The 23,818-nt window shown below is 45.2% G+C and overlaps 5 protein-coding genes across 6 annotated transcripts in view; 1 reads left to right on the plus strand and 4 right to left on the minus strand.

Annotated features, from left to right (window-relative positions):
- The window catches only part of sh3rf1 (SH3 domain containing ring finger 1), a 160,163-nt gene that overhangs the window by 22,251 nt on the left and 114,094 nt on the right, over window positions 1-23,818 (minus strand). The gene's annotated exons all lie outside the window — the stretch shown is intronic.
- On the minus strand, window positions 131-5,321 carry LOC127605877 (zinc finger protein 84-like). Of its 2 annotated transcripts, none has more exons than XM_052073730.1 (2): window positions 5,000-5,321; window positions 131-3,012 (listed from the first exon to the last, which is right to left on the minus strand). In XM_052073730.1, exons 1-2 carry the CDS (start codon window positions 5,190-5,192, stop codon window positions 968-970), a joined length of 2,238 nt encoding a protein of 745 aa, XP_051929690.1. In that variant the 5' UTR covers window positions 5,193-5,321; the 3' UTR covers window positions 131-967. The 2 variants fall into 2 exon arrangements, with proteins under 2 accessions (XP_051929690.1, XP_051929689.1); XM_052073729.1 differs by having other exon boundaries at window positions 4,967-5,321.
- On the minus strand, window positions 5,695-11,041 carry LOC127606177 (zinc finger protein 629-like). Its single transcript, XM_052074261.1, has 4 exons — window positions 10,767-11,041; window positions 8,819-10,191; window positions 7,733-7,952; window positions 5,695-7,329 (listed from the first exon to the last, which is right to left on the minus strand). The coding sequence occupies exons 1-4, from the start codon at window positions 10,957-10,959 to the stop codon at window positions 6,194-6,196; spliced, it is 2,922 nt and encodes a 973-aa protein (XP_051930221.1). The 5' UTR covers window positions 10,960-11,041; the 3' UTR covers window positions 5,695-6,193.
- On the minus strand, window positions 11,597-13,330 carry LOC127605889 (gastrula zinc finger protein XlCGF57.1-like). Its single transcript, XM_052073749.1, has 2 exons — window positions 12,917-13,330; window positions 11,597-12,741 (listed from the first exon to the last, which is right to left on the minus strand). Exons 1-2 carry the CDS (start codon window positions 13,107-13,109, stop codon window positions 11,681-11,683), a joined length of 1,254 nt encoding a protein of 417 aa, XP_051929709.1. The 5' UTR covers window positions 13,110-13,330; the 3' UTR covers window positions 11,597-11,680.
- Window positions 13,401-23,787, plus strand: anapc4 (anaphase promoting complex subunit 4). The gene is made up of 27 exons (XM_052073774.1): window positions 13,401-13,560; window positions 13,842-13,957; window positions 14,049-14,154; window positions 14,736-14,868; window positions 14,964-15,038; window positions 15,114-15,140; window positions 15,218-15,262; window positions 15,334-15,418; window positions 15,499-15,606; window positions 15,695-15,865; window positions 16,337-16,401; window positions 16,483-16,525; window positions 17,558-17,634; window positions 17,714-17,814; window positions 17,888-17,939; window positions 18,050-18,105; window positions 19,174-19,277; window positions 19,352-19,408; window positions 19,517-19,610; window positions 19,701-19,798; window positions 19,910-19,971; window positions 20,078-20,116; window positions 20,661-20,762; window positions 21,366-21,443; window positions 21,536-21,703; window positions 22,396-22,519; window positions 23,485-23,787. Exons 2-27 carry the CDS (start codon window positions 13,850-13,852, stop codon window positions 23,683-23,685), a joined length of 2,379 nt encoding a protein of 792 aa, XP_051929734.1. The 5' UTR covers window positions 13,401-13,560; window positions 13,842-13,849; the 3' UTR covers window positions 23,686-23,787.

A 23,818-nucleotide genomic window follows, 5' to 3' on the forward strand; every position in this document is an offset into this window, starting at 1 on the left:
GCAATTTTCATACAAACAGGGAACATTTCATTGCTCTCATTTTCTTAAAGGCCGCCACACAAAATTGGACTTTGTTTACTCCATATACAGGGGTAACAATATTTCATCAAACACAAAACATAAAACGGCGTTCTTAAGAAAGTAAGAATTTATTGACTAAACTACAGATAACAAATAACAGATTTATGAAAACATTAAAACACAGACATGGTCATACAGCGCACAAAGGCTGAAGCACAACTGAGAGAATGACATGTCTAACTAGACTCCGCTCAATGCCGAGAATCGGGATGGAATATGTCATGGGCAAAACACATTGGCGGCGTTATTCTGAAAACGCAAGGCCAGCAGCCGCACGTGGACTTGAAGTCAAGTTTTTCATCCGGGGGAAAGTCCAGAAAAGAGATATTCGAGGAACAGGCCAGGAACAATTTCAGGCAACCTTGAACGTCACGGAGCTACAATTGTAACGTCTCATTTGGCAGTGTAAGAAGAGTTTAGAGCCGATCAATCGAACGGTATGGGGAGGGGGTGGGGGCAGAATTTGGCGTGACACCACAGTGTCTGTCCATTTGCTGTAGTGTCCTCCTCCCATTACGGTCAGCAACTCGTTCACAACCAGCCCAGTTTAAAAAAAATAAAGAAAACAAATATATAGTGTTTATATCTTTTGACGTCTATACACGTCACTGGCAATGAACGAGTCAAAATACAGACTAAATATAGAACTCCTCAGGTAAAAACATTGAAACGCTTCATAACCCCAAGTTTGGAGTTTTTGGCGGGACAGGAACTGAACACGGAAAATTGAACTTTTCAAAATAAAATTAGCAAGCAACAGGTTTCTCGACATTGCGCGCAACCAAATGTTGGCTCAAATGGCTCGTATGGTCAAATCATTTTTGACAACCGAACAAGAAAAAAAAAAAGGTTTCGGTCTTCCGTTATTTTGCCGCGTTCTTCACCGTCAAGACTTCTGAGTCGTCGTCGCAGAAACACCGTCATCGTCTGGCTCATCTTCAGACGAGTCCGACGTCAAGTCCGAATCCGACAGCGGAGCCAAGAGGCCCGCGGGTCTGGATTGCCCGCCTCCGCCGCGATCTCCCTTCTTCTCTTCCGTCGTCACGACGCGGCCACTCGGACGAGCGGAGGGCGGCGCTTTTTCGCCGCCGTGTCCTCGCATGTGCGCAACGAGTAATTCCTTACTCACAAAAGTTTTCGTACAAACCGAGCAGTTGAGCGATTTAACGGTCACCAAGAGTTTCGTCACACCGGCGCCATTCAGCGCCTTCTTTCCGGTTTGCGTTCCCGTGCGTCCGCCGTCCACGTACGCCTTGCGGACGAACATCTCGCCATTTTCCGAACACTTCTCGTCCAAAGATTTTTTAACCCCGTCGTCGGAGTCGGAAGAGTCCGAAGTCTGGACGTCCTTGTCGGTTGCCGCCGGCAACTTGTCCGGTCGCGAGTGGAGCTTTTTAGCGTCCGACGGCGGGCCTGGACGAGGGCTCCTTTTCTCGCCCGCGTGCGTTTGCAAGTGCGACGTGAGAAAGTCGAGAGTGGTGAAGCTTTTCGAGCAAACCAAGCAGTCGAAATAGTCATCGGCCTCGGACGGTTTCGCCGCCGCAGCCGCCGACTTGTTTGGCGGCGACTGAAGCTTTTGACTTTCCGGCGCGCTGCGTCGACTCGAGCCGGCGGAGGCGGGCGGTTTCAGCTCGGTGTGCGTCCGTTTGTGCGAATTGAGAAAGTCTCTGGTGGTGAAGATTTTCGGACAAAACGAGCAGGTGAAATATTTCTCGGCCAGGTTCGGTTTCGTAACCGGCGCCGATTTATCCGGCTGCGAGTGGACGTTTTTATCTTCCGTCGCCCCGTGTTGAGGCGCAATACCGGAGGCCGCCACCGGTTCTTCTTTCGTGTGCTGCGCTTGTACGTGTGATATGAGGAGCTCTCGACTCGAGAAGTTTTCCACGCAAACGGAGCAGCTGAAAGTTTGAACGCCGGCAGACGCTTTGGCGACCGGTTTCTCCTCGGTGTGAGTTTTTTCGTGTGACGTGAGCAAGTCTCGAGTCGTGAAGGTTCGGGGACAAAACGAGCAGGCGAAATATTCATCGGACGGTTTGGCGACCGCCGCCGACTTGTCCGGGAGTGACCGGAGCTTTTTGCTTTTCGACCCGGCGCCTTGACGGGAACTACCGGAGGCCGCCGGTTTCTCTTCTTGGTGCGTTCGCATGTGTGGTATGAGAAGGTCTCCGCTGGGGAAAGTTTTCGTGCAAAGCGAGCAGGTGAAAGATTCGACTCCGTCGGATGCTTTAGCGGCATTCGAAGGTTGATTCCTAGCGTGCGTTCTCGCGTGTCGCTTCAAATCTCTTTTGCGGGCGAATGTTTGGTCGCAGCGAGAACACTTTGACTTCTTTTTCCGCGAAGGTCCTTTGCCGTCCCGTTCGCGATCGGAGGTTGACGTCACGTTATCCAGATTTGGAGCCGACTGGTCCCGTTGTCCGCCGGCGGCTCTCGTCGTCACTTGTTGACCGGAGCTAGCGCAGGGCGCCGCTTTCTCCTCGGCGTGCGTTCCCAAGTGAGATTCGAGACCGTCCCGACTCGGGAAACTCTTCTCGCAAACCGAACAGGTAAAAGATCCGACGGCTTGGGACGGTTGAGCGACAGCCGCGGAATTCAAAGGTTTCTTCCCGCTGTGCGTTTTCGCGTGTTTCTCCAAATCTTCCTTGAGGGCAAACGTTTTACCGCATTCGCGGCACTTGGACTTCTTTTTCGTCGTCTGTTTGGCGCGGCGGATGTCGGGGCTGTTGTCGGAGTCTGAAGCCAGGCCTTCCGTGTCAGAGATGGGAGCCAAGTAGTCCGGTGGAGGGCGGGGATCTTCACAAGGTCCCCCATTGGCTTGCGTCGTCTTGCGTTGACTCGCCCTGAGCGTCATCCTCCCCTCCATCATGTTTTTTTTGGCTGGTGGCTCCCCCCGTTCCGCCTCCTCCTCAGTACCCTCTGACGCAGGCCAGACACCTACATGACACAAACAAACGAAACAAATGAATGAAAAAAAAAATAAAATGACGTACACGTGTGCATGATTACAAAAACACCAAGTAGCTAGCTTAAGTTACATCTGGTTACATGCTAATTTATATCGCGCGCTTTCACAACAGCCGTAACAAAGCAGCCAACAAAACAGTTAACATAAAGCAAAATAAAATAGCATAACATTAAAAAAAAACACAGTCGTGCAGTCCTAACCGCTTTTCCCTCACACGCTTTGTTGCTTGAAGCAGTTTGAGATGAAAGCGGAGCGAATCAAAGCGGCCTTTCACCAGTGGATCAGAGACGCCATGCTCAAAATGTGCCCGCGCCGGCTACAAGCTAAGTTTCAAAGTCAACAAGAAGCTGTAGCATCCGTTGACGAAAAAAAAAAAGGGATTGGTTCACTTTTCCTGTCCCGTGTAAATCCGCTTCAATTCCAAGCAGCGACTCTCAGTTCCAAATACGCATTTGCGCTCCGACGATGGCAGTCATTACCAGTACGCGTTTCGCTAATCCAATGATGACCATCGCAGAATAGCTAGCAGGCATCGTCGGTATGCATTTTTCTCTTTACCTATGCAGTTTGACATGTAATCTGATGACGGCCATCGCGGAATAGCTAACAAGCATCATCAATATACATTTTGCTCCTTGCTTATGCATTTGTTTGACATATTCATTCCTCTGCTTTACAACCATATGCCTGCTTTCCTACTTACTACGATTAGGTAACGTATTTCCATGAAACAACACAAAACTGAAAAAAACACACACTACAAGTTCTTCTTTTCATACATTTGCTGCTGTGAATTTGGGAATTTCTCCGTTGTGAGACAAATAAAGGTTTTCTTATCTTGTAGTGTACAAGTAATAAGATAAGATAAAGACATCCCTTTATTTGTCCCGCAATGGGGAAATTACAGTGAGAATTCAGAAAGGAAAACGCTGGGTAGGGAGAGGGGGAAAAAAAACACGCTCGAACTATCCTCTTCTGAGGATAATTTAAATCCAGGATAAAAAAAAGACGCTTGCACATAAATAAGCATATGACAGTTACTAGACATAACATGTAATAAGGGGGAGGATAAAAAAAGAGTCGGAGCGATAAAGACGGTGTGTATGTGTATGCGTGTACAGGTCATAGCTGCTTCGTCGAGGTCTGCTCATCATGAAGACAGTCATGATGAGCTTATCAGTCCATGGCCAAGAAGGGGCGGGGGTGGGCTAGACTCCATGCGTATTTCCATCCAGGGGAAACGCCAGATAGCATTGTTTGTTTTGGAGAGACGGCCGCCGACAATTCCAGACAGCCTTGAGTCCTTGGTCTGTATCTCCTCACTGGCGCCGATCATTCAGATCCGAAAATTCTTTCCCGCAGTGTGGATTCCAACGTCTCATTGGACTTGTAAAGAAGTACAAGTTGTAGAACAAGTTCTTCTTTTCATAAATTTGCTGCTGTGAAAGAATATTCATTTGGTTTCACGGTCTCTGCCCTCCGAGGGAAGATGTAACTCCAACGTGGCTCGCGGGCAAAAATGAGCTCGACACCCCTTCCCAACCTCTTTCCGACCCCATTTCCTGGAAATATGATCGTGTCCCCAAACTGTCACACACTGCAAAAGCAAAAGCCGTTCTTTTCATTGCAAGCATGAGCATAGCTAAAAGAGCGTTAGCATTTCTTCGTTGCGATCATATCTTCATTGTAAGCGGAAGCATTTCTTCGCTGCAAACGATTAAATACTAGCAAACGTGTGATAACTTGGAAACAATTATTCCTTCAATAGCGGTGGGGGTGATATTTGCTTAGTCATTATCCCGTTAGCGGTTTCTTTCTTGATTGTCCATAACGCTAATACGCCGGTTTTCACTTGATCATTTTTCATAAGTGGCATCTGCTTTCATCGACGGACGACGAGCGCGTCGGTTCAAGAAAGCTTACAGTGTGAACCTGAGGATGTGGGGACAACCGTACCTCTTCGCAGTCGAGCACGAGGTTTGAGAACGGCGTCTGGTTCCTCATCACGCCGACGCTTGCGGGCTTCTTTGCTTCGACGGAATTCCTCCTCGTACTCCGCAATCGTCTTCTCGAACAGTTCGAAGATCTCTTCGACGGCTACGTGTAGCTTAAGCTTCACCAACTCCCTCAACATTGTGACTTTACACATGTTTCACGTAAACATGTGCCTCTTTTTTTGACAAAAGCGACGGCGAACCGTAATCCAACCGTACACGTTAAGGTAAGGACACAGTGGGCTCTTCTTCTTCGTCCTCCTACTCCTTTGCATTTAACAGCAGTTCACAGGCGACGATAGCTCACTACCGCCACCTACTTTTCCGCAATTACTACTCCATAGGCTCAGAGTTTGAACCCGTTTACTTTCATGAAGTAAAATGAAAATTAACTTTACAAACGTGTTCAGATTTTCAAATTATTTCATATAATCTTGTTATCCTAAAAATTTAATAAATATCTAATGAATGTAATTATGAAATGATTGTTTCAATACATTTCACATTTTCACGTTCTTCCATTGTAAAAAGAAATGTATTCATTCCAAAATTATTTTATTCACACATAATTTCTCTGTTCCTCACGTATTTGACCATGGATTATTTGTTCAATAATAATATTAAAATAATAATAATAAAATAGAATTAAACAGGGTATATTTGAGCACAAAAATGTTCACCCGATCCACATAAGACAGCTAGCCAATAACGTAGATGGGCGAACAGACTTTAGCATTGATGCTAAAGTAATTGTATACCTTCAAACATCCCACTAGCTACATTAACTCACTAAAAACTGCAACCCATCCAACACTGACAGTCATGTATTGTTCCTGCTGAACAACCACTACGGAAGATATTCGTGGTGGACTTTCTCTACCTCTTATTTTTGCTGTCAATCACGTCGCATGGCTTACAGAAGCAGTCAGTAATGCGGCGTTTTGCTGTGGCACAACGTGGTAATACACTGAAGGTGCAAAAAATTCTGTCTGCTGCATTTGGAGGTACAATTGGAGCAGTGGCAGCACCTTGTGTGTAAGCTGATGATGTAAGACCAACGCGCAATCACAATTAGATTATTTTTCAGAATCATTCAGACCTCGTTTATGGGCAGATCTGCTACATGGAGTATGGTGGGCAAGCTGATCAATCACAGCTACTGCACATGATGTCTGTGGTCGTCAGCGTGATCAGTGTCTGAAGAGTACGATATCCCATCGTCCATTTCTGTAAGTGGAGCAAAGTTTTGTGGTTGTGCGTGGAGCTCTTTACATCGTTCTCCGTCAGCTTCTGTTGTCACGTGTTGAGCGGATTTGCCGCAGCTCAAAGCTTTCTCCTCAGTGTGACTTTTCATGTGTATTCTCAGATATGACCTTCGAGAGAAACCCTTGGCGCACAAGGAGCAGGCGAAAGGTTTCTCACCAGTGTGGGTCCTGCTGTGATTCATCACGTCGTACTTCTCCCGGAAACTTTTCCCGCAAAACGAACAGGAAAAGGGTCTCTCGCCGGTGTGAATGGCCGTGTGTCTCTTCACGTGAAGCTTCGTGTGGAATCTTCTGTCGCAGTACGAACACGCAAAAGGTTTCTCTCCGGTGTGCGTTCTCATGTGGGTGATCAGATTGCCCTTCTGGCCAAACGTTTTCCCGCATTCGGAGCAGCCGAACTGAACGGTCGTCACGTGACGTGTCAAGCCGTTGCTCGGCTCGTAATGGGTTGCCATGTGTCTTTTCATGTTGCCCTTCAAGGAGAAGCCTTCGGTGCATACGGTGCACCTGAACGGTTTCTCTCCACTGTGTGTCCTCATGTGCCTCTTCAAAGCTCCTTTGTGGGCAAACCTTTTCCCACATTCGGAGCAGTTGGAGTGCTTGTTGTCAGCGTGACGCATCCTATGACCTTCGGAGCTTTCCTTCAAAGGTTCTTTGGTGCGGTCGCTGTGATCGGTGTCAGAAGAGTGTGACATCATGTCGTCCATATCAGACAGTGGAGCTAATTGATCTGGTTGTGATTGTGGGCCTGTGTAGCGTTCCCCTTCCGTGATGTGTTGATCTAACTTCTCACTTTGACTGTGACGAAGTTGTGAGGACTGACCGTCATCCTCTTCACTCTTTATACGGGCGCCTGTCAAAGCGAACGCAGTGACATCATTCTCCTCCAGCAAGGGAAGCTGCTCCTTATTCTGACTGCTCCGTATGTCCTCCTCCTCTTTAATGCGGTGTGGCTCTGGTGGCTGTTCCTGCTGCTCAGAGGGAACAATATCTTCTTCTGGATGCTCCACCAACACCCTCTGCACGTCTGCATGACAAGCAGAATGCTCGCATGATTAACAAAGGGGACATTTGTGTCAATATATACTTTATTGAAAACATTAAATTAAAGATACTGAATGTGGAAATTCAAGTGTCACCGCAGTACAGTGTGACGAAAAAAAGAATAAAAGTAATGTAGAAATTAAGAAAAACGATTTTTGAAATAAATTGAAAGCATCACGACTCAGGTACCACTATGGCAAACCAATAAGATACAGGACTGTGATTGAGATATCTACGGAAAGTCCACTAAAACAAATTAATCGTATTAAAAAAAAAAACAAAGCAACTATATTAATCAGTCATACAAAAAATGGCTTGGGCGTTACCTATACGCAATTTTTAGCAAATTACTTAATGAATCATCCAAACTAAATAAGTGCACAAACCTGCCCCCTGTGATACAACATCAGACGTGTAAACGACAGACAGTAATTCACGTTGCCGCTCGTTCTCCTCTTTTGTTCGACAAAGTTCTTCCTCGTAGTCCTCTATCGTTCGCTCGAATATTTCAAATATCTCCTCTAAAGCCGAGTTGAACCGTTGCGTCACCAACTTTCTCAGAATTCGGACTTTACACATTTTAGCCTTCGCGATTGCGACGTGCAGCTAACAAGTGTAGCTCCGACGTCGTGAGTACTACTGCGCATGCGTTGAGAGCTCGCCATATTTGAAAGGTATCTACGGGAAGCCTTTGTGGACAAAACATGACTGTATGTAATGAGGTCAATAGTATTGATGATAACAATAATATAAGGTTATAATATAAGGTAATAATATAATAGTATGGAATGAAATAAAAATATATTTGATATTTTTTCCCTTGGAATTGTAGAATGTTTCAAATTTTTACTCCATGGGTTTGTTTGAGTTTTGATGAATGACTGTATCCTAGAATGATATGAAGCATTTTGTGAGCTCTCTCGCTCTCTAACACACACACACGAACACGCTCACAAATATCGTCAAGAAAAATGTTGGGTGGACTTACCATTTAAAACCAGTTACAAACACAGCTAAAGCTATTTAAGATCAAAGTAAAGAAATGATAAGAATCATAATAATCATCATGAATAGCTGACTAAAATATCCAAAAGAGCATACAGTGCAAGAACAACATTTTCAAAAGGATGATTTATAAAATACTTTGAAAGAGAAGGTATGGGAAAAGAGGGTGGTTTTGAACTTGGATTTAAAAGCTTTTACACTTTGTTGGTATGTTTTGAATCTTTAATAAGTCAAATTATTCACTCTGATAATAAAGGATGCCAGCAAATCGGGGGACCGTATTATACACAAGTACAGAGACCAAAAAAAAAATGCTTGCATGCCATGTTTTTTTTTTTGGTGGGGACATGCACTGTACACAAGTGTGTGTTATTTGCTGGATTTTATGGTAATTATGAACATCATAGCTGCGTCTCTGGTCGATGTAAAAAAGTCTGTTTGTGAGAAATCAAGAGTGTTGTACATCACCCAAGTGAATCGCTCAACAAAAATGATTGGGATCTCGCTTCCGGTGCGTTTAAATCTATGCCGCTGACACACTTGTGTCTGGTCACCTGGTACTTATACGTGAACCTCTTATCGCACGCGTTGCAACCAAACGGCTTCTCCCCGGTGTGTGTCCTCATGTGTATCATCACATACTTTTTACTGGAGAATCTTTTATGACAAACCGGGCAGGTGAAATTCCCCCCCGTATGCGTTCTCATGTGTAACACCATATGGTCCTTGCGGGAGAAACCCTTGCGGCAAACTGAGCATGCGAAGGGTTTCTCTCCCGTATGCGTTCTCATGTGCAGTACCATGTCGCATTTATCTCGGAAGCTGTTTGCGCACACGCCGCAGGAGACGGAAGTCTCGCCCGTGTGGATTAGCATGTGTCTTTTCATGTGCTCCTTGAAAGAGAAACGTTTTGCGCAAATGGAGCAAGCAAAAGGTTTTTCTCTGGTGTGCGTTGTCATGTGTCGGTTCAAACTTCCCATGCGGCCGAACAGTTTCCCGCATTCGGAGCACATGAACTTCTTGGGGTTACTGTCGGGTTCTTCGGCGTCGTTCCCATGCTCGCTCGCGGAAGAGTGCGACATGGCGTCGTCCAGGTCTGATAGCGGAGCGGGGTTGTCTCGTTGCGAGCGAGGAGCGTTAGAGTGTTCTCCGCCAACTTCCGTTGTCGCTTGCGGGCTGGAGGAAATTGGTAACTCAGGAGCGTGGGTTCTCATGTGTGTCATCATTTTGTACCTGTCTCTGAATCTTTTAGGGCAAAATAAACAGGAAAAGGGTTTCTCCCCGGTGTGTATTCGCATGTGGCGGTCCCTGTGATGCTTTAAAGAGAATATTTTTGAGCAAAACGAGCAAGCAAATGGTTTCTCTCCGGTGTGCGTCCTCATGTGTCGGTTCAACGTTCCCTTCCGACTGAAGGTCTTGCCACATTCGGAGCAGTTGAAGAGTCGGTGGTCGTGATGGGCAGCGGCACCTTTGCCGTCGATAAAACGCTTCAAACGTCCTTTGGCGTCGTCGCTGTGATCCGTCTCGGATGATGTGACGTCACGCTCGTCCATGTCGGACAGTGGCGCGCTGCTGGAGTGTGCCTGTGGTGCTTCGCCGGCATATTTGTTCTCCTCACTTTGACTGCGGTGAAGTTGGTAAGAGTGAGCTCTCTTTTCATTCACTTCACGTTTCACAGGGCAATCAGCAAGCGCTAAAGTGGTGACATTTGCCTCCTTCAGACCTACAAGCTGCCCCCCATCCTGGCTGCTCCACACGTCTTCTTCCTCTTTAATGTGGGGGGGCTCTGCTGGCTCTAGCTGGGGATCGGGGAGATGATCCTCTCCCAAATGCTGAGTATCTGCAGAAGAGAAAGATTGTGTTGCCCACGGATGGGCGCGTAACAAACAGATACTAGGTATCAGTATCATGATATTATTGGCCTTAATTCAATGTATCGGGCTGCTGATGCCAGCCACTGATACTGGCGTGCATGATTGATAGTTGTTTTTTTTCCATGTGAATTGTTAACTCATAATCCGATGCTAAGTGATACAGAAAAAAAGACTAAATACATAATAAAGTCGTTTCATTGCGATATAGAAGCTGCGACCAATTAAAACGACATGTTCACTTTCGCCGTTCAGTCGAGTCTATAATGTTGACAAGTTTTGCGATGATGGTTTATCTACCATGCGCGTCACATCATTTCCGTGTCAGTATTGACTTGTTTGGAAAAGTGAGAGGAAATTATGTTTTAATGGCTGACACCGTAACACATAATTTGGGCTTGATATAGTCTATATATTGGACGTGTTCGCGCCCACCGCAAACAATGAGAACTCGCAACCAGACGACTTAGCCAAAGGCGGTGGTGTTAAATGATCATGTAGAAGAATAGCGGGTGCACGACAAAAGACGAAAACGTAAACAAACCGGCTTTGTCTAGCCCCGACTGATGCGTGAAAACAGTATCCAGTAGTTCGCGTTGCCGCTCGTTCTCATCTTTCGATCGACAAAGTTCCTCCTCGTACTCCGCTATTGTCTTCTCAAACAGTTCGAATATCTCTTCCACGGCCACGTTCAGTCGCCGTTTCACCAACTCTCGCAGCATTTGCACTTTGCACATTTTTGTTTTCCACAGTCACGCTAGCTCGCTGCTGAGAGACGCGGTGCTAACTTCCGTTGTTTTCTTCTTCGGTGGTTTTGAGGTAGCGAGCCCATGTTAGCCGTGTTACGATGCTGCCAACGCTGTAATTTCATCCTTTTTCGTCCGATTTTGATTGTTTTGAAAAAATTGAAGTGGTAAAGCCACAGAAGTGTTACTTTTTGTAATCTGATTTATGAATTACTGACAGACGACGTTAATGCCTGGCTTGTTTAGTATAATTTTGTGAAGACTTAAAAGACCGCAAGTCAAAATGTTCCGTAAAGTAACAATTCTAACGGAAGTACATAATCTGTCCTTCATAATAATTCATGCTTCATTCATCTTTATTTCAGCCCAAACCTATGAAATGAAAACATGTATAAATAATAAATATTATATTGTTTATTGCGATTCAGATTAACGTACTGCTTGTATTTGTTTAAAAAAATAGGGTAGAGGATGTTGACAAAAATAATTGCAAATTATTGCCATATTGAAGGCACAAAAAAAATCGCAATTCAATTATTTTTCTAAATCGTTCAGCCCTTCTCATAAATCAAAGCACCTGTGAGTGACTGTACTAAAAGTAAAATAACATGTATTAGACAACGGAACATTCTGATGTGATTATGATAGTCGTTTATTATGACCATTACGACCACGGAGTGATACACAAAGTGTCGGATCTTCACTTGAACATTTAAAGTCTTCCGCTGTCATTACTGTTGTTTTTGTCCCGAGTACACACGTGATTGTTGAGCTGGGTCTTAAATGTGAATGTTTTATCACACGTGTCACAACTGAACAATCTCTCCCCGGTATGCGTCCTCATGTGTATCATGACATAAGCTTTACTGGAGAAGTTTTTCGCACACACGGTGCAGGTAAAAGGTTTCCCTGCTGTGTGTCTCTTCATATGCATCATCAAATATTTTCGGGCCGAGAAACTTTTGGCGCAGACTGAACAGTCGAAAGGCTTCTCGCCTGCGTGCGTCGCCGTGTGCGTAATCATCTCCGATTTTCTTGTGAAGCTCCTGTTGCAAACATCGCAGCTGAAAGGTTTCTCCCCAGTGTGTGTCCTGGTGTGTATCTTCAAATGCGCTTTTGTCGAGAAACGTTTTGCACAAGCTGAGCAGGCGAATGGTTTCTCCTGGGAGTGTGTCCTCATGTGGGCCATCATGTATTTCTTCACGGAGAACGTTTTGTCACACGCAGCGCACTTGAAGGGTTTCTCACCCGTGTGCGTCAAAACGTGAGTGGTCATTTCTGACTTCCTCGAGAATGTCCGAGCACAAACTGTGCAGCTGAAAGGTTTTTCACCCGTGTGTATCCTTATGTGTCTGTTCAAAGTGAACTTCTGGACAAAGGCTTTCCCGCATTCAGAGCAGATAAACGGATTAACATCATCATGCGCGCTTTTAGGAGTTTTTTTTTTTATGTCAGAAAACTGTGATATCCTGTTGCCCAAAGCTGATGTTGGAGCACAGTCATCTGAGTGTGATCCTCCACAATTTTGACTTGAACTGCTGCCTGTGTTCTCCTCACTGTGATGAAGCTGTGAGGACGGAGCTTGGGCATCTTCACGGTTCACAGCAACACCAGTCAACGTGACCGCAGTAACGTCAGTCTCCCCATCCAGTTTACTCCACATGTCCTCTTCTGATTTGTCTTCTTCTTTAACATCCACATTGGAGCCCCATTCTTTCTGCTTATGGTCAGAGGGAACCTCATCTTGAGTCTTCACGAGCACTTGCTGAATGTCTACAGGCACAGACACAAAGATTGTAAGAATCTGACCAAGAAGGATTTGAGGCCAATTTGTCAAAGCAAACGTCGTTAAATGATGAAGTAACTTATCATATAAAACCTAGGGTCTGTCATTTTTTTTGGTGTGTGAAAAATGAGCTTTTGACCATGTGAGCAACAGTAAACAAACCTGCTCTCTGTAGCCCAACCCGAGGCTTGTAAACAGAGTCCAGTAATTCGCGTTGTCGCTCGGTCTCCTCTTTGCTTCGACAAAGTTCCTCCTCATACTCTGCTATAGTTCTTTCGAATAGTTCAAATATCTCTTCGACCGCCACGTTTAGTCGCTGCTTCACCAACGTTCTCAACATTCGGACTTTGCACATTTTAACGTCGTAGCGATGTGTCCCTAACTACAAACGAGGCGACTTATTTTCCTCCGTGTGTCACCGCGAGTCGTGTGTCGCATATTTATGACGTCTCTACCATAGCATGGCTAATAGCTGGCAATAAACGTATTTTAATTATATCCGATATAAATTGCAAAGTAAAATAAACTGTTTCGTGACTTTTTAGATGAGCAAGCAGGTATTAATGGCATTTCACTCAAACAGAGTCCAATAAAATATTCCGTTCTCTCTCTGAACAAATGTGTCTCTTCCCGCTCCCCGTCGCTTCACGATGATTGGTCGATGGGAAAAGAAGATGGCGCTGCCCGCGAAGTAACACAAATCAGCGAACTCTCCTCTTGATAGAAAAATCAAAACGAAGTTCTTTCTCGTATCTCATCTCACTCATCAAAATTTAATCTGGACGTAACGTTGGAGGAGAATAAAGGTGAGATTGCTCAATTCACTCGACTAAAACTTGATTTAAACTCAGAAAATTGTACGTGTATGGTCTTCTCAATTGGAAAACAGTCACCCCCAGTTCATACAGCGATTGTTTTACCTGATTTAATAAAGGACAGCGAAGTTAAAAATTAAAAGTACCGCGGTAGCACTTTTTCTTACACTACGGTGCGGCGAGATGGATCTAGCCAGCCTTGCATATACTGTCGAATAGTAGAAGAGAACTGATCGCTTAATACTTCTCTTGTTTTGTTTTGCATCACTTAGCGCCAACGATGCCTGCCTTCCGGCAAGTCGGAGAGAAGCAACTTCCCAACCCCGTGCTCTGTATGGCTTGGTCGCCCAAAAGAGATCTCATCGCTCTGGCCAGCACAACTGGAGAGGTACACATAAGGAAGCATTGAAATATGGATGTTGTACTGTGATGTGTCTTCATGATGTCTCTGGTCTATACATATATATATTTTTTTGTAGTTGCTGTTGCACCGCTTGGCCAGCTTCCATCGAGTTTGGAGCCTGGCGCCCAGCGAGCACATCGGAAAGGAGATCACCTCACTCGCCTGGAGACCTGATGGCAAAAGTGAGCGATGCTTGTGTCGCTCTACTGTTAAGTCCAATGTTGGGTTTAATTTACTTTTGTTTGATGTGTCAGTTTTAAATTCAATTGGGATTGGCAGAACCATCTTGATGCCATTTTATACAGCAATAGTTTAGGACAGGGGTGCCCAAACTTTTTGGATCGAAGATCTACTTTTTGATCAACTAACCTCACGGGATCTACCCTTACCGACGCGCGCACGCACACACACACACAAATTTAAGATTTACCTGCTTTATTTTATTTTTTAATTTTTTTTTTGTGTGAAAATGAGACTGATTAGTTTGCAGTGTATATTAACACAAAACATATATTACTAACATGTACAAAGACACACAAATGGTTGTTTGTTTTTTTTCTTCTCGACACTCCTCGGATCTACTTGGGGACCTGTCTTAGATCTACCGGTAGATCAGGATCTACCTAATGGGCACCCCTGGTTTAGGATATGTCATCGCTTTTAGTTTTTATTTGGTTTTGATTTAATGTGGTATTGGTCAGATTGCGGTATTTGGGAAAACTTGTGACGAATTCCTGCCGCTTTTCTTCTCCTGATCGGTCAGTTCTGGCCTTCAGCCTTGGAGACACCAAGCAGGTGGTGTTGTGCAGTGTGGAGAAAGCGGAGATCCTGCACGTCTTCCACACGCACAAGCCCGTCAGCTGCATGCACTGGATGGAGGTGACGGAGGAATGCAGGTAGGTGGGTTTTTTTTTTTGCCACGAGGGTGCTGAAAGGACATTTCATTCAAGAGACTTACAAATGACAAAACCTTCTTGTTGATGCGCCCTAGCGCCCTCGGTTCCTTTTATCAGTCGGAGGATGAGTCCAAGCTGTTTCTGCCCAAACTAGCCTCCCTCCCCAAGAGGTAAGACAAATAGATCACAAACAGCATTTGCTCAGGTTACCTGATCTCACTTTTTTTTTTTTTTTGGTTCTCCAGCTACAGCACAACATCCAAACTCTTCAGGTGAAGCCATTTTCAACACTCGTTTTAAAGCATGCTTCAAATATTTGCATGCGGTCACGGTGTGTGTTTTTCTACAGTGAGGAGAAGTCAGACGAGATCATGAACCTCCTCGGGGAAGTCAGGTAACTTACGGAGTTGAGAAGTGTAATAAAATTTGTTGTCGCTTTTTTAAAAATGTTTGTTTTCTGCCTAGGCTGAACATACTCGTCCTTGGAGGAGATGCCGGCCAGGTGGAGCTTTACGCCTACGGGATGTACAAGATTGCAACTTTAGCCGGAGTGAGACATTTTCAAATGTGCTGGAATGAACTTCAACCGGGAAGAGTGGACCTAACCCGATCTCTGACTTGACCACGCAGGTTTCCGGAAGCTGTCGCACTCTCAGTCTGGCCAGTGACCTCAAGTCCCTGGCCGTCATCACGGAGGTGAAGTCTGCCGAGGACCACGCCGAGATTTGCTTTGTTCAGGTGAGAACGGTTACGGACCCCCCCCCCCCCCCCCCGTCTTCATCTGACACAGCCACGTCGGCGTTCCTTCTTCTTTCGCCTTTCTCAGCTGGACACGGGCCTGCTCTCCGACTGCCTTCCCGAGCTCACCAGGATGGCGCGCAAGTTCACCCACATCTCCACGTTGCTGCAGTACCTGCACCTGTCGCTCACGTGCATGTGCGAGGCCTGGGAGGAAATCCTCATGCAGATGGACCTCCGACTCACCAAGTTTGTGCAGGTCAGCTTGCCGCGTTAACGAGCTCCCCGTTGTGATTAATTAATTAATCGATTAATTAATTAGGGCGGCCCGGTAGCCCAGTGGTTAGCACGTGGGCTTCACAGTGCAGAGGTACCGGGTTCGATTCCAGCTCCGGCCTCCTTGTGTGGAGTTTGCATGTTCTCCCCGGGCCTGCGTGGGTTTTCTCCGGGTGCTCCGGTTTCCTCCCACATTCCAAAAACATGCGTGGCAGGCTGATTGAACACTCTAAATTGTCCCTAGGTGTGAGTGTGAGTGCGAGTGGTTGTTCGTCTCTGTGTGCCCTGCGATTGGCTGGCAACCGATTCAGGGTGTCCCCCGCCTACTGCCCGGAGACAGCTGGGATAGGCTCCAGCACCCCCCGCGACCCTAGTGAGGATCAAGCGGCTCGGGAGATGAATGAATGAATGAATGAATTAATTAATTATAGTTTTGTTTTGTTTTTAACTCTAGGAAAAAAACACAAGCACACAGGTGCAAGACGAGTTCCTGGAGCTTCTTCTGTGGGGGCAATCGAGGCGAGGGCACTTAAGTTCCTTCTTGTAGCACGCTTGGGTGTTGTGTAGATGGAAAGCTAACTTGGTGTTCCTACTTTCCAGTGCTGAACTTCAGGCTCTTCTCATGAACCAGCTGACGGTCAAGGTGAGTGCAAGAGGTTTGCACGTAATGCTTGTTAGATTTGTGTCTTTAAAATCATCTTTTTGTCTGAAACAAATTTGAACAGAAGTGTAATTTATGATTTTTTTTTGGGGGGGGGGGTAATTTATTTTCCAGTTTTGTCAGATTTTTGTTAGTTGCGAGTTTTTGTTGACTTTCTGGGTCAAAAATTTTTTCATGAATTGTCTGGGTTGTTTGTTTTTTGTTGTTTTTTTTTGCGAGATATTTGTCATTTTTGGTCAGTAATTCTTTTGTCCAAACAAAAATGCTATAGTCGTTCACTAAACTATTGCTGATTTTTTTTGTTTGTTGTCGTTTTGCCAGGTCATTTTAAATTTGGACTAGGCAATTACAGTAGGACAAAAAAAACACCTAGAGAAGAAGCTGCAAAAAATAAAATAAAATAAATCGTCCTGATTTACTGATGTGGCCCAATTAGCCAAATTTTTCAACTACTTGATCAAAGTGCAACTCGAAAATTTTGTAATGCGTGTTAGATTTGTGTCTTTAAAATCATCTTTTTGTCTGACCCAAATTTGAACAGAAGTGTAATTTATGATTTTTTTTTTTTTTTGGGCGGGGGGCTAATTTATTTTCCAGTTTTGTCAGATTTTCGTTAGTTGTGAGTTTTTGTTGACTTTCTGGGTCAAAATTTCTTTCATGAATTGTCTGGGTTGTTGGTTTTTTTTGCGAGATATTTGTCATTTTTGGTCAGTAATTCTTTTGTCCAAACAAAAAATGCTATAGTCGTTCACTAAACTATTGCTGATTTTATTTTGTTTGTTGTCGTTTTGCCAGGTCATTTTAAATTTGGACTAGGCAATTACAGTAGGACAAAAAAAAAAGACCTAGAGAAGAAGCTGCAAAAAATAAAATAAATCGTCCTGATTTACTGATGTGGCCCAATTAGCCAAATTTTCAACTACTTGATCAAAATGCAACTCGAAACTTTTTTTGGTGCGTCTTGTTACACGACATGTGTTTGTTTGTTTTTTTTTCCTCCCGTTTCCATCGCAGGGTCTGAAGAAGCTGGGCCAGACCATCGAGTCCTCTTACTCCAGCATCCAGAAGCTGGTGATCAGCCACCTGCAGAGGTAAGAGCATCTTTCTCCTCAGTGTCCTTTTTCCTGTTTGAGCGCATCCGGCAAAACCTTTGCCTTGCTTGTCCGGCAGCGGCTCCGAGGCGCTGCTCTACCACCTGAGCGAAGTGAAAGGCATGTCGCTGTGGAAGAAGAAGTTCGAACCCCTCGGCTTGGATTCGGCCGCCATAGAAGGTAGCGTGCCACGCTCGCGCTGCGGCAAGTGAGCGGGAAATCTTTCACGCGGTTTGAATTTATTTTTAATCAGGCGCCATCACGGCGGTGGGGTCCTTTTCATTAAAGACCAGCGAACTCCTGCAGTAAGTTCCTTGGCTGGTTTCGCAATAATCTCGTTTGAAACTCGACACTTTGATCCGCGATTGATTTTTTTGTTGTTGTTGTTTTTTTTTTTTTTTTTTTGGACATGCAGGGTGATCGACAAGAGCATGAAGAACTTTAAAGCCTTTTTCCGTTGGCTGTATGTGGGTATGTAGCTTTTTGACTTTCTTTGTATCCAATATGGCGGCCCGGTAGTCCAGTGGGTAGCACGTCGGCTTCACAGTGCAGAGGTACCGGGTTCGATTCCAGCTCCGGCCTCCCTGTGTGGAGTTTGCATGTTCTCCCCGGGCCTGCGTGGGTTTTCTCCGGGTGCTCCGGTTTCCTCCCACATTCCAAAAATATGCGTGGCAGGCTGATTGAACACTCGAAATTGTCCCTAGGTGTGAGTGTGAGTGCGAATGGTTGTTCGTTTCTGTGTGCCCTGCGATTGGCTGGCAACCGATTAAGGGTGTCCCCCGCCTACTGCCCGGAGACAGCTGGGATAGGCTCCAGCACCCACCCCCCGCGACCCTAGTGAGGATCAAGCGGTTAGGAAGATGGATGAATGAATGTATCCAATATTCACCCTAGGGAGGTTTGTGAAGCACAATGGTGCTTTGTGGTACACGTTGAATTATGAGTTTTTTGACATCCGATTTTTTTTTTTTTTGTCGCCATTCCTGGTTGCAGTTTACCCTCAAACAACACAAAGGAAATGAACACTTTGGATCTTAAAACATCCACATAGTCCCTTCAGTCTGCTACGTCTATTGCTAACACATCATGGGAAATGCCACAGACGGGCGAACGGATGGCATCTACTTTGTGGCATTTATAACCCTTCCAGGAACAGATCTTTGAACACAAACAGTGGAGCAACACCATCAGACAAATCATTTTCGAGGCGTAATTGATTTATCCTCTTCGAAGAATGACTCACCTCCATGGAGATCTGTATGTCTGTATTATACTGCCCCCATGTGGCCAAAGAACGTGTACTACAAGTAGTGGCACAATGTCCATTCAGTTGAAGCGAATAGTTTGACAAAAGCAGTTTTATTTTTCATCATTTTATTGAAATATGTCATTATGGTGTGTGTATAGGATTAAAGTGCAATTTTTCTTTTTAAAATACTTTTTTTTTTGGGCGGGGGTACAGATGAATGGCATTTCCAGTAAATTTTTATTCCCTTATATTATTTGTTTTAACACTAAATTTATTCTTTCTCTCGGTAGCGATGCTAAGAATGTGCGACGAGCACGTACCTCCAGAACTCAACAAGATGACGCAGAAGGACATCGCCTTTGTCGCCGATTTCCTCTCGGAGCATTTCAGCAAGGTACAAGCAAAAAAAAAAAAAAAAAAAAATCTGGAGATTCACATCCAAGTCTTCACGTTCTCTCCACTCCACAGAACGAACAGCTCTTTGATCGCAAAGGGAAGTACTTCAATGTAGAGCGAGTGGGTCAGGTAAATAGCTTTGTTAAGATAAGATAAGATAAGATATCCCAAAACGAGCTTTCTGCGGTATTTTCTGCAGTGGAAAATGTGCACAGCAATTGTTTGGTTCATTTGTAGTACCTGAAGGACGAGGACGAGGACCTCGTATCTCCACCCAGTACCAAAGGCAACCAATGGCTTAAGTTTTTACAGGACAGCGCACACCTGAAGGGTGATTTTTCAAAATTATTGTTTGCATGCTTTTTTTTTTTTTTTGTTACCCCATTTGCAAAATGCTCATGTTGTGTTTTTTTTCCTTTAGAGAGCCCGCTGCTCTTTCCTTCCTTTCCCCAAAAATCTTTGCATTTTGTTAAGCGGATGATGGAGAATGCGATCGAGCTGTGCCTGCAGAAACCTGCGGTGAGACTATGAACGGATTTTTTTTTTCTCTCTGCGGTGCAAGTAGATTGTGGGATTTTTCAACAAAATGAGAATGCTCGTGATACTTCTTTTTTTTTTTTTGTTGCGCAGCAAGTTATTGGGAAGTCTGTGAAGCAGTCCGCCTTTCTGCGCCTGTATTCAGCACCACAACGGTAGGGCGGCTTGCCTCTTTGTTGACGGTGTCTTACTCCAAATATCATTTATGATTGCATTTCTACATTTTTGATCTTTTTTTTTTTTTTTTTTTAAACCCTCCAGCTCTGAAAACGCACCGCGACTTTTTGAGCTTCCATCCTTGTAAGTAAAATGAGATAAGTGAGCTTACATGTTCAGTGCATTCATAATTTCACAATATTTATTCATTCATTCATCTTCCGAGCCGCTTGATCCTCACTAGGGTCGCGGGGGGTGCCAGAGCCTATCCTAGCCGTCTCCGGGCAGTAGGCGGGGGACACCCTGAATCGGTTGCCAGCCAATCGCAGGGCACACAGAAACGAACAACCATTCGCACTCACACTCACACCTAGGGACAATTTAGAGTGTTCAATCAGCCTGCCTCGCATGTTTTTGGAATGTGGGAGGAAACCGGAGCACCCGGAGAAAACCCACGCAGGCCCGGGGAGAACATGCAAACTCCACACAGGGAGGCCGGGGCTGGAATCGAACCCGCTACCTCTGCACTGTGAAGCCGAAGTGCTAACCACTGGACTACCGGGCCGCCAATTTCACAATATTTTTCAATTAAATTAAAATTGTATTTCATCTAGATATATTTTTACCTCCGCAATCAATCGCACGTAATGAAGACATTGCTGTGTGTGTGTGTGTGTGTGTTCCACAGGTGGAATGACAAGAAGGCCAAAATGCACTACGTGGTGTTCTGCATGCCCCACATTTTGCCGCACAAACTGTACTTGCTGCGCAAAGCAAGTGACCCAAACAGGTGGTGTTTTTATTATCCAGCATTCTACAAGATTCCAAACTTGTTTTTATATAAATCAGCATGTATTGTATTGTATTATTATTATTATTATTATTATTTTGCTTTCAGTTACGACTCACTGATTGATTTTATTCCTTGAGCTGTTTGACAAACGGACAATTACACAATTAAAAAAAAAAAATCGCAAGGAGCTACCGAGGGTCACAACTTTCACCCTTGCGCTTATGAAGACTAACGAACCAAGTTGGGCCGATCGAGCTTCAGCTTCTGATGTCTCACACGAGGCTCTTCAAGGCAAACATACACCGCTGTAGTGATTTTCGGCTTGTCCTGACAGCAATTGCACATTATAAAATATATTTCATATTTAAACGCAATGAGCGTACTCGCTCTACAGCTGCTGTTGTCCACAGCTCACGCCCGGACACTCACATGCAGACTTGCCAACGTCACATACCACATCGTCATGCCCCGCCTCCTTAAGAGGCATATTTAACACACAGACACTACAATATGCACAGTATATCTTGTTGAGGGGGTGCGGTGGGGGGTGGGAAGTATTTATTTATTCTTTCTTCTTACTCACATAAGCGTTTTTGGCAGACACATCCCGAACAGTGTCTCGTCTCTTGACTTGAGTCACCATCTCGACGCCTCAGACGGCGAGAGCACAGAGCCCGGGTGAGTGAGGTGGTACCCGGATCCGACGAGAGGTGGGGGGGGGGGGGTAAGCTGCCGTTTATTCGATTGACATCCTCTGTGGTCTTTTCCAGGCCCCGCGGCGTCTACGGTTGCCTGGATGCTCGTTTCTATAGCGACGACATGCTGACTGTGGTCCTTCAGGGGACAGAAGACGAAAACAGTCGCAGCGTCCTGGCCCAGGTTTCTCTCTCATCCACCCTAAAGTGTGAGATTGAATTCAACTGGACACCCAGTATGAGGTGCGTTGCAGAGATCGAGTGACATTTCGCCCTCTCACATAGCAACAAACGCAATACATTAAATTACGTATACTTTTTTTTTTTTTGTTCTTGGTGTTCGAAAGAAAATAATCTAGTGTGGTATACAGTAGTACCCTTAGTTTAAAACATTTGAGAACCACTGCGTTAAAGGGCACAAACAGACGGGGGGTGGACCGTTCCAACTTTCAATCCGGGTCATGGCACCAACCTTCAATTGGTTTCTACTCTCATACTTTCTTAGCTACCCTCCACACATTCATTCATTCATTCATCTTCCTAACCGCTTGATCCTCACTAGGGTCGCGGGGGGTGCTGGAGCCTATCCCAGCCGTCTCCGGGCAGTAGGCGGGGGACACCCTGAACCGGTTGCCAGCCAATCGCAGGGCACACAGAGACGAACAACCATTCGCACTCACACTCACACCTAGGGACAATTTAGAGTGTTCAATCAGCCTGCCACGCATGTTTTTGGAATGTGGGAGGAAACCGGAGCACCCGGAGAAAACCCACGCAGGCCCGGGGAGAACATGCAAACTCCACAGAGGGAGGCCGGAGCTGGAATCGAACCTGGTACCTCTGCACTGTGAAGCCGACGTGCTAACCACTGGACTACCGGGCCGCCCCTACCCTCCACACAGGCTCCGCCAAATATTTCCCACTTGTACCTTTAGGTTGGACCAGCTGAGCGGCAGCATTCCCTGCCAAGGCCTGGTGCTGGGAAATCAATGGCGGGAACTGGAGGGCATGAAAGCCCAGTTCGTAGCAGTCAACGGCATACGAGAAGTAGCCTGCGTGGTAAGTGCCAATGTTACGTGTTGTACAGTAATCCTCTAAAGCAGGGGTGTCCAAACTTTTTGCCAAGGGGGCCAGATTTTATGTGGTAAAATGTCGGGGGGCCGACCTTGGCTGACATTCTTTACATTGAACAACAATATTGTTCAAGAAATTTTAGTAAGCCAGTCTGTTTCAAATTTCCATTTTTATTTTAATTTCAACAATCTTAAGAATTTCTTTTGGTTCATTTGAAACGGGTATATCACATGCAACTGCTTATTCACTTGACTTTTTCTTAAACAGAAGTCTCCTGAGTGCAAATTGATTGATTTGAAACATAAAATGTATCACCATGACTTTTCAATAGTCACAAAACCTTTGACTCGAACAACAGGGAAATGAACGAGCAATACACATATCCACAACTGCAAGGATCATTTGAAATATAACATATCAGTCAATATAAACACGGAGTGATGTCTTGTTAACTCGTGAGTGATGCCCTCTAGTGTCTAAATGCTATTACTCATTTAGTGAATGCTATTACCCATTTAGCCACTAGAGGGAAGCAGTACTCTATGAAACATCACTCACCACTCTACGAGACCTCAGTCAATGCAACACGCGTTCCATTGCGCCCAACCTGCGGGCCAGACGGCACTGATTTTATGACAGGGGCCGAGGGCCGGATGAAATTCGACCGCGGGCCGGATTTGCCCCCCGGGCCGGACTTTGGACATGGCTGCTCTAAAGATTCACCTGTCCTCGGCTTTAGAGCGTACATGTACTCTTTCTGTAACGTCCCAAGACATCATTATGATATTGTGAATGCCAAAGCTGTAAACATACGAGGTTTCACTGTATTTTCAGTTTAAACTCTTCATTCATTAGTTGTTGTTTAACAAAAATGGGGGATTACTGCATACAAACCGAAGGGCGCAGCCTCTGTGACCCGTCTTTCACATTATCCATCTTCCGCTTTGCAGCTGAGTGAAAATCTGAGACACCTCCGTGTATTCGAGATGGACACGGAAGATGAAGAGGACGAGCCGCAGAACGATAACGCCGAGCAGGACACGTGTGACGCCACCATGACCAGCCAGGGAGATGAAAGTGCTGAGCCTGGAAATGATGAAGCGGGGAAAACCGAGGAGCACTTGGAGTTGGAGGAAGCGTCTGAACTGTAGATGGGGTCGGATACAACTTACTTGGTTTTGTTACCTTTTTTTTTTCATAAAATGGGAAAATGCAGCAGTTGTCGTCATAAATTAAAGATGTATGTGCTTCTGTGTGTGACTTTTTATATTATTATATTTTATG

The sequence above is a fragment of the Hippocampus zosterae genome, chromosome 8 (assembly GCF_025434085.1).
Source record: "Hippocampus zosterae strain Florida chromosome 8, ASM2543408v3, whole genome shotgun sequence".
NCBI lineage: Eukaryota > Metazoa > Chordata > Actinopteri > Syngnathiformes > Syngnathidae > Hippocampus > Hippocampus zosterae.